The 10,209-nt window shown below is 36.9% G+C and overlaps 1 protein-coding gene across 1 annotated transcript; it reads left to right on the top strand.

Annotated features, from left to right (window-relative positions):
- The first annotated feature begins 465 nt into the window (after window positions 1-465).
- Window positions 466-8,870, top strand: ankrd33ab (ankyrin repeat domain 33Ab). The gene is made up of 5 exons (XM_015607106.3): window positions 466-750; window positions 2,792-3,139; window positions 4,779-4,908; window positions 5,039-5,179; window positions 5,964-8,870. The coding sequence occupies exons 2-5, from the start codon at window positions 2,870-2,872 to the stop codon at window positions 6,782-6,784; spliced, it is 1,362 nt and encodes a 453-aa protein (XP_015462592.2). The 5' UTR covers window positions 466-750; window positions 2,792-2,869; the 3' UTR covers window positions 6,785-8,870.
- Window positions 8,871-10,209: the final 1,339 nt, after the last annotated feature.

Below are 10,209 nucleotides of genomic sequence, written 5' to 3'. Positions count from 1 at the left end.
GATGCAAAATCAGATTTTTGGTAAGTAATTGTTGTTATAATTAGTTTTTACTGAATATTTGAAAATGTTATACAATATAAAACTTTAACATATATTTTGTTCACTGTTTCAGTAGTATATTCTTGAAATTAACTATTTTTCAGTGTTTTGTCACATTGGAATATTGAAATATTGTGATATTATTTTAGCCCCTAGTAGGCAGTTCTATTTGTATAATAGTGCTTAACCAATGCACTGACGCACTGATTATGATGTAGTGTTTTTAATTTAATTTAAGTTTATTTTAATGTAACACATATTTGTTTAGTGTGTGATGAGCTGTATATGGTAGAAGAGCCGTGTGTATTATTTGTCAGTCTGATTGAAGGCTTGCCCTCGCTCAGGAGTTAAACATGCCTGACTTCACCTGACATATAATCCTGCTAATAGGGATGAGTAAGAGGGCAGGAGTTAAGACGTGTGTGTGTGTGTGTGTGTGTTTAGATGAAAGTCTCAGAGGCTGGACGTTTAGGCCAGTCTGATGACTCGAGGTGCTATGGGGTGTTACGTATGCATGTTTGCAAAAACTCAATCACACACACACACACACACACACACACAGACTCACACATCAGGGTGGAGACAAACTGGGAGGTTACTGTTGATAACAAGACACCGGATCACTCATTGAATGACAGGATTTTTTTCCTGTGTGTTGATATAAAGACTCTTCTAGAGGACTTCGCATTGAATGGGTCAGTGTGGACTGAGGTGAGATATTATGCATTTTTTATATTTTGTATCAATAATAATCTTTTAATTTTTACATTAATGTTACATTTACGATGCATACTTTTGGCTAAAAGTTTGTTAAAAGCAGCTAAGTGGTTAAACGCGGCTAGAAGTAGTTAAAAGTGTGGATACAAATGGTAAACAGTCAAGCAAATAAAAGTAAAAAACAATTCAATAAGTAAACAGATTGGTTGTTTAGGAATGCCAGTATGTTCATTATGGATTGCAATAATCACAATCTTTAAAAGTAACAGTGTGTTTTATGACATGTTGTGACAAAATGCCAAAAAAACAAGAGTTTCAGTCTGTAAATGTTATATCAGTGATTTCTCATTGTATAATACATGAGTATGATTAGACTTGACACATGCATGTGTTCATGCTTAGCCTAAGCAGACTGGATTTAGTACTGACAATTAAAGCTCAAGCTCCTATAGGCTAAGAAGTGTCTGTCTATTTGAAGCTGTTTCACAACTAAAAAGTCTTGCAGGGTCATTGGGCTAGCGGCCCTCACGTGGACAAAAGATAATCCTGCCTAATTATTTACACCAGCCCAGTCATCCTAGATCAGTGACCATGCTGTAAAAAAAGCAGGTGGGAGTGCTTGCTTTTGCACTTCATATTCATTTGAATGCATAATAATTAGTGATGTCAATCGATTAAAAAATGTAATCTGATTAATTACTACAAAATTCTGTGATTAACTGCGATTAATCGTATTTGTTTTTCTTCAAATTTCTTCAAAAATTCATAAAATTCAATTACATTTATATTAGTGGTGTTAATTAAAATACCAGTATATACTTTTAGGGGAGATAAAATAACGTAGGGTGCTGGAATAAAGAATGCATGATAAATTGAACTGTAAATGTTTCTAACTTAATTTGATAAGAATAAAAATCTCAGCCAATAGGAGCAGGGCAGTGGGGGGGAGGGGGGGGGGGGGGGTGCGCGTGAGTGTGAGAGAGACACAGAGAGAGAGAAACTCTAACCAGGTCGGAGGTGGAAGTCTGAACCAGAGTGTTACTGCTGGACACGAGCGCGAACAGCGTTGGGCGGGGCGCGGCAGATTACGGCGGAAGTAGGGGTCAAACTTGGTGCCTTTATTAACTTGCGTAAAAAAAATAGTAACGCGTTACTGATTCCAAATTAACAGCGCGCGTTAATGCTTTAAAGTTGACAACCCTAATAATAATACATATTTTTTTTACCTTTAGGAAAAAGTAAAAGCACAACTAGTTACTTGCATTGGTTAAATATTTACAAGAAAAAATATTTACACCAGTAGCAGATGTAAACAGACTTATTTTTATGTGAATTATATCTTCTCTGTAGTGTACTGGACTTGATATTTCCAATTCCAACATTAAAGAAATCTTAACAGTAAAGAAAATTTCTTTCCATTTCCTGTGTTATTTAAATACAGCAGTTGGTCTTAGTTGTTCTAAGAGGTTCTTAATGGCAGCTTCACTACAGTCTACAGTTTGCCCAAACACATCTAATGATTTAGTATGGACTGCTCGCCCAGTCAAGTAAGGAAATGTTGTAACCCATATACTATAACTACTGTTGAGCAATTATTAATGTTAAGACATCTCATCCAATACAAATTATTGGATGTTTCAAATATTCAGTAACCACCGTGACACTATTATAAAAGATAATGGTTTTCAGGTGTAGTCCAAGAGACGCACTGCCCTGCTCAATCTCAGGTATTCACTGTTCCTGATCCAACAAAAAAACTTGATACTTTGTAGATAAGCTGAATGATGATCCCCAGGACAGTTAATATGAAATATATAAGAATAATAAACGAAAATGTTGAAAGTCAGTGGACCTATAGATTGATTAAAGACATATAAGATTTTATTGTTAGTAGTGTGATGTGATGTTACCTTTTTTGTTCATGTGAGGCCTCTATAGGTATGTGCTTTATCAAAATAATAACTATAGAAATTGGGTTACTGTAGTGAATAATTTGTGATAATAAGGATCATTGTTTTTCTCTGCATTTTCTCAGGCTCTTGGTCTTTAGTAGCTGCCCAGAATCTGACTGTGATGTAGGAGGGTTTTACTTGCTGCTGTAGACTAAGGGGTCATGGCAAAGTTGCAGAATTCTGAGGATGCCTACTTGGGGTCTGGTCCAGGTGAGGAAGATGAGATCTGTGAGTTTCAAAGTGACTCAGAGTCTGGTAGTCTTCTATCAGATGATTCTGTGCTGCCGGATTATGAGGAAGGGGAGAACAGCAATAAAATTGCAAACACACTTTACGAAGCCTGCTCTCAGAACAACGCCCCAGCACTGAAGAGGATCCTAGAGCAAGGAGTGACGCGTGATGACGTGATGGAGGTCGACATAAATGGCTGGGTGAGAGAGAACACATGATCATATTTACAGGTCAATTCTTACTTTGAATTTTTTTCTACTTTGTCTCCATATTAATGATCTTAAACTGGCGGTCTTCAGGTTGTATATAGTCACAGTGTAGATCAGGGGTAACTTCTGCTTCCATAAAAAGAACATTTTTTTAACATGCTGTTTTTTCAACATGGGTTTTCTTGTCAAAGTAGAATATCTTAAGCAACCTTAAACTGTGTGGAATTGTCACTGGCCACCTCTGCCAACTGATGAAAATCACCATTGCCTATACAAGCTGGATGTTTGTGTGGATTTTGGGGTAATGGGGATATATGGGAAACATTTGATATAAGTATAATATCAGTTCAGTGTTGTGTTTATGCTGTATGTAAAGCAATAAAAAAAATATTTTATGCCATTGTTCATTAAAAATACTTTTTTCCATTACAATTAGGCTTTATTGGTTTGCATTTTTTTACTATGGGCATTTTCAATTTGGCTTTCTGTATTTCTTATATATTTTGTATGACAACAACACTGTCTTAAACACAGACGAAAATCATAAATAAAACTTTTCAGCATTGAAAAAAACATATTATAAGCTGGTAAGAGTAAAACTAATGTTGAGCTTACAAATGGCACTAACAAGTTAGCGGGGGAACAACACACAATTACGGTACATTTATCCACAATTATTCCTACAACAAACTGCTGATATTATCAGCTAATTGTAGAGAGATAACAAAATCTATTACAATTTAACGTAAAAAATGTTTATTTTGGTAATGATATGCTTACTATATGAGGAAGGTGTGCCTCTCCAATGTGTATGTCTCCCAGTGCAGTGTAGCTAACTAGTGTTAGCTTTGTAGCTAGCAGAGCTGTAACTAGCAGAGCAGGAAGTCAGGAAGTTGATGTTCAATAAAACACTCTGCTTAAACTGAAGGAAATAAAGTTTTCTCTGCTTAGTAACAGTTATATTTTCACAGACTAACGGTTTAGAACATTTTTTGATGTTGTTTTGTGGTAAGAAAATAATACTATTTCCAGTGTAAAAATAATCAAAATTTAATTGCTTCATATGAGCCCATTCATTTTGGACTCACTCAGTAGTACCCTGTGGTGGTCTAACAAACCCAGAAAAGATTCTGAAGTGGGTATTCTCCTCTCTAGAGGTTCTCTGATACAGGGCAGGCTAAAATAGACTTTATTCAGGACTGACTGGCTGCTTTTCTCTGTACATTTTAGCTACATACCATCTAACCTATAAATCTGTCTGAATATGATTATGGAGCATATAAAGCTTGTCTGCATAATAATATCAAACTAGTATCTGAGATGGAAATAATATAAATACCATTAGCAAATGTCGCAAATGTTCATATTGAACTGCTGAAAAAAGGCCATGCTCAAAATTACTGCATTATGAATCACAGGATATAAACTGATGTTGATCTACAGTAACATGTTTTCAGTATTTAGTTTCTATAGCAAGAATTTGTTTAATATACATTAGCCATGATGTGAAAACTACATGCATTTGTTACAATGTTGTTTTAGGATGCAAAACTTTTGTATGTAGCTGGTCTGTGCGATATTAGTGTGATATTATCCTGTCAGGACTAACACATGTCTTTTTCATGGTCAGAATGGCTTGATGGTGGCCTCATATAAAGGCTACCTGCCGATTGTCTATGGACTTCATAGCTGTCAACACCTGGAAATTAACCACCAGGATAACGAAGGCAACACTGCTCTTATGATCGCCGCACAAGCAGGTCAGTCATTCATTCTTATATTGAGGCAGTTACTTCCAGTGTAAATTGTTTGAATTTTAGTTGATCTAATGTTGCAACATATGTAATTTAAATTTTATAAACCGCTCGGCTCCTTTTATTCTGTGCATAGGTCATGTCTCCATATGTAACTATCTCCTGAACTACTTCCCTGGAGTGGAAATAGAGATGCGAGACAGCAGAGGATACACTGCCCTCATCAAGGCTGCAATGCAGGGCAGGAGTGACGTTGTGGCAGCCCTTGTAATGCATGGTTAGTGTACTCTAATAGAAACACACACTCCTTTATTACTATAAAATCTCCCCTTATATACAGTAAAATCCCATGGTAAAGATTTTTTTGACTTCCTGGCAGTTATATTTCATTAACAGGCTGTTAATACTGCCTCCTAGTTTTTCTTTACTCATAGCTTGTTAAGTGGCATTTTTGTTTTTGAATTTATTGTGAAGGCATTGAGTATAGCTCTTAGGGAAGCAACCAGCGTGCTCTGCGACCACTCTTGTTTTATTTGTTTGGTTTATTATTTTTTTTTTTTATGGATTGTTTGAATGTGTGTGTTAATGTGAATTGTATATTTAGATAAAATTGCATTTGGTTGTGGTGGTCCTACTAAATGAGCATTGCTCACCCTATTGGTGTTGAGCTGTAGGGTGGATAAGAGTCTCCACCAGTGAACTGCCATTTGAAAACAGAAGCAATGCTGGTTGGCAGTCATTTACAATAAAAATAATAATCTCCCCCTGTTCCTAAATAAGTAGATAAACAGGACTATGGTCTGACTTTCTTGCTCCACCCTGTTGATGCTGCACCAATAATTTACAGAAGAAACTTTACAGCAACAGATTTTACACTAGAATCTTATGGAAAGGTCATCATTAGATTAAACAATCACCCTAACAGAGAAGCTTAGCCTGAACAGATGAGGCTGGATTAGATTTAAAACAGTACAGTAGGGTCTCAACACCTTCAAGTATGAGTATTTTAACTTAATATGTAGCAGTTTGTAAGTCTGTAATGCTCTATTTACCTCTCTTAGGTGCAGACCTGAACATAGTAGATTCATACCGTGGCAAGTGTGCGCGAGACTGGGCTCTAAAAACAGGCCGCTTTGACACTCTGCAGCGCCTGCGCCGTCTCGTGCTCCGACCCATAGCTGAACAGTTCTGCCTCAGCTATCTACCAGAATGGCCGGACCTCAAAGTACGAGTAGCCAAGGCAACAGCCAATAGGAGCGCAGGGCAGAAGGTGGCCCACCGCCTGAAAAGCACTTTTGGATTCAGCTTCCCGCGAGATCCACAGGACAATGGGGTCATGGACCATGTAGTGCGAATGACCACCGGCCTGCGCAGCCCGCTTGTCGCCACAGCAACACGGCCCCTCTGCCCCAGCAGCCCCCCAGAGGTGGGAAAGCGGCGGCTGGCTGTCCCTGAGCTCATGATGAAGTATTCGGGACAGGAGTTGGAGGATATATCAGTTTGTCACAGTAACAGTTCCACATTCTCTGCGATCACCTCACTCCACTCAGCCGAGTGTGTGCCGACAGCCTGCTGTGCTGACACAGAGCGACGGGGCAGTGTGTTATCCAACGCTCAGTCCAGCCTCAAAACCTTTATCCCCCGCAGCATGGCCTCACGGCGGAACAGCATCTTCCCCTCAGGATGCGTTCCTCAGATCAGAGTGACCAAGTCATCAGAGCCCACACCCAAGAAACAGAAAAAGCCCAAAATACACAAGGGATACCTGGAACCACCCAAGTGGAAATACAAGGAGAGCAAAGAAAGGAAAAAGAAAGAGAAGAAGAATGCAGAGAAAGAGAAGGAAGAAAGTGAGAAAAAAGTAAAGGAAAAGAAAAAGTGAGGTGTGGCTAGGAGGCAGTGTTAAGACAATGCAGAATTACGTTTCAGATTGATTTTTTTGCTGTTTGATTTTTGGATAGTGGAGTGTGTGAAATACATAGCCAGTTCCATCTGTTAGCTAGGTCTCCCACTATCACATATGTGGTAACATTGCTGGTAATGATAAAGGTTAGCACATGCTTCCTTCAAATCACATTAATGTCATCAGACAGCTCAACACTCAGACAGCTTGAGGGCCGATGCTAAGACTAAAGATATACTTCCTGTCCTTGCGTTCATGAAGACAACTGGCTGCATCCTGAATGTAACAGTTCACATACTTGCCTGTGTGCTATTCATGTTACTGTAGGCTTCCACTAGAGGCTTCCACTCACCACAGCAGGAAGGACCCATTATATCGCCTCTAGTGCTACATGTTGTACATTTTTGAGAATGTACACAACCAATGCAGCAAGCAGAGCAAGACAAATGAGGCATCCATGATGTACATGCAAAAATAGTTATCAACAAGTTTATAAAGCTCTGGAAAAAATTAAGAGACCACTTCAGTTTCTGAATCTCTGATTTTGCTATTTATATGTATATGTTTAAGTAAAATTAACATTGTAGTTTTATTCTATGAACTACTGACAAATTCCAAAATAATAATATTTTCATTTAGAGCATTTATTTGCAGAAAATGAGAAATGGCTGAAATAACAAAAAGATGCAGAGCTTTCAGAAATCAAATAGGGCAAAGAAAACAAGTTTATATTCATAAAGTTTTAAGAGTTCAGAAATCAATATTTGGTGGAATAACCCTGTTTTTTAATCACAGTTTTCATGCATCTTGGCACGTTCTCCTCCACCAGTCTTACACACTGCTTTTAGACAACTTTATGCCACTCCTGGTGCAAAAAATTAAGCAGTTTAGCTTGGTTTGATGACTTGTGATCGTCCATCTTCCTCTTGATTATATTCCAAAGGTTTTCAAAAACTCATCATTTTTAAATGGTCTCTTATTTTTTTCCAGAGCTGTATCTAGACTAACTCACCAGACACTAATGTTGGAGTACTGGGCAGAGGGAAAGCTGACCTACAGTTTGTGCCCTTTTAAATTTGGATGACTATGCCACTGGTACTTTTGCCAACTAAAGGTAATATGAATTGCATCTGAAAATGACACTGTTGTGTGTGTCCAACTTCCAACAACTAGTGTCTACAGCTCAGTTTAAGAACAGCCCACCTTAAAAACAGTTACTTAGCCCTGCACACAAGTATATATTTTAGTCTAATAAAGCAGGAAAACAACAGTACACACACATCAACATATGCACACACCAGGATTAAAAAAGGCAATTTTTTTCTAGTAGGAATTTTGTTTACAATACCAGAAAAATGTGTTTAGTATTTATTGTACAAGTGTCTAGAATCTTTTTGCAGGAGAAACTGGTAATATAATTTAGTAGCAGGTTAAACTATTCAGTTGTGGTTAATCATTTCATTTTCTCAGTTTAGATCTTATTAATCACTTTTATGTATTTCAGACACATTGTTAATATTGTCTTGGGTGCAGTGATGTAAATGCTTCATTAAGAGTATGACTAAGTACGGAGTACCATAACCATATGCATAATTTCACCTTTACTACAGTTTACTACAGTAATTCTCTCTGCTCTTTTATTCTGTTGTACTTGTGTGTTATTCTCATGTATGATGATTTTTGTGCTGACTAGCACAGTTAATGATGTAACCCTAATTACAGCCCTCAGACCCATCTCAACCTAACGACACTGACACTGTATGCACGAACAAATTCCTAAAAAAATAAAAATAATATTTAAAGGATTAATTTAAATAGACATTCTTGCCATTGTATCAAAAAGCGTGGATGTCATTGTGGCACATAATATATTTTTGTAAATAAACAGGCGAAAATGAAAAGTTAAACCTGAGTTGATCTATTTTATAAAATGCACAGCACTGACAGTATGAGAAATTAAATAGGTTAAAGAATGTTTTGGGGAGCTGGATGCTTCTTTCCTCACTGTTAAGCAGTGATTTTGGTGAGTGTTACCAAAAATATATACTTTAATCCTCTGACCTGCACTGACACCTTAGACCGTGTCTGTGGAACTGTGGGGACAAACCTGATGCTGCTTAGTAATCTGCAGTAATAGAACAGTAATCTGCTCTCACAGACTTACACAACACCTTCTGAAGTTCAGCAGTGAGGCCACGAGGAAATAAGAAGCAGGATCACTGTGGACAAACACACAAACAAGTCAGTTTCTGCAGTGTGATATATAGAAGCCTGAGGAAGTGGCTCCGGCCTCCATACCTGTTGCACAACAATTACACAACACAACAAACAAGTAAATGTGGAACTAAAACAGCATTACAGAAACAAAAGTGTAGTTTCCTCTGTGGTGGAATGAAAAGTAACAAATTGCATTGACTGTATTTACCACAGCCAATAATTTTTCTCAGTTATAATAATAATAAAACAAATTATTTTAATTAAAAATATTTTCTTTAGAAGTCTTATTTGTAGTAATTTAGTGTGTGAATACAATCTAGTCTTTATGCACAGTTGCTTCTATTTGATTTTTTTTCTGGGCCTGCAGTTATTGGAAGATGATGTGCATACAGGCATACAGGCATCATTTATAATTAATGTAATGCTAATATAATAGCATATAAAATAAAATAACACATTTGACATACTGGCAGAATTTCTTGCTAAGAAAAAATATAAGTCGATCAATTTTTGACCAATTTTTTTGTGAAAGGCATAGTCACCATTAAAACCATTGCTGTCAATGTATTATTGATGACAATACATGTTCTCTGACATTAGGATTGTTGAAGTGTCTGTTCTTGGGCTGAACCTGATAGAATGGACTTATCTGGTCATGTCAGTAGTTGTTTAAATGTTTTAAGTATTTGTTTAGACAGTGGAACAGCTTATTTATATATTTTTTTACATTTTAAATAACTCCCTAGACTCATCTGCATCTACAAATCTTCTTTCTAAAGGCCTCAGAAAGCTCTCTGAATCTAACAATGGGGATCCACTTACTTTAACAATTAAGTGCAAACCAGACTAAGGTCTGAGTTTAAATAAGAGAGTCTTCTCCAACATCCTCTCTAACCATGGTGTAATAATTTGCTGTTGACGTACTTGATTCTGGTCTTAGGCATTTCAAGAAGTAACAAATGTGGGGATGTTCTGATATTTTCCTCACAAGAAAAAAAGCATTTTTATAAATAACATTTTTTTAAATTATTTTTTTTGTTTGTTTACCAGTAATGTTTACATTAAGCGAAAATGACCATATGTTTAAATAAGATCGTTTACATGACAGGACACATACCCAGAATATCACTTGTTGTGATATGTGAAATGTGTATTTTTTGTGGAAAATGAGCAGATAATTTTTTTTG

The sequence above is a fragment of the Astyanax mexicanus genome, chromosome 5, assembly GCF_023375975.1.
Source record: "Astyanax mexicanus isolate ESR-SI-001 chromosome 5, AstMex3_surface, whole genome shotgun sequence".
In the NCBI taxonomy this organism is placed as follows: Eukaryota; Metazoa; Chordata; class Actinopteri; order Characiformes; family Acestrorhamphidae; genus Astyanax; species Astyanax mexicanus.
Note: the sequence above shows the minus strand (reverse complement) of the source record. Positions and strands in the feature narration are given on the sequence as shown.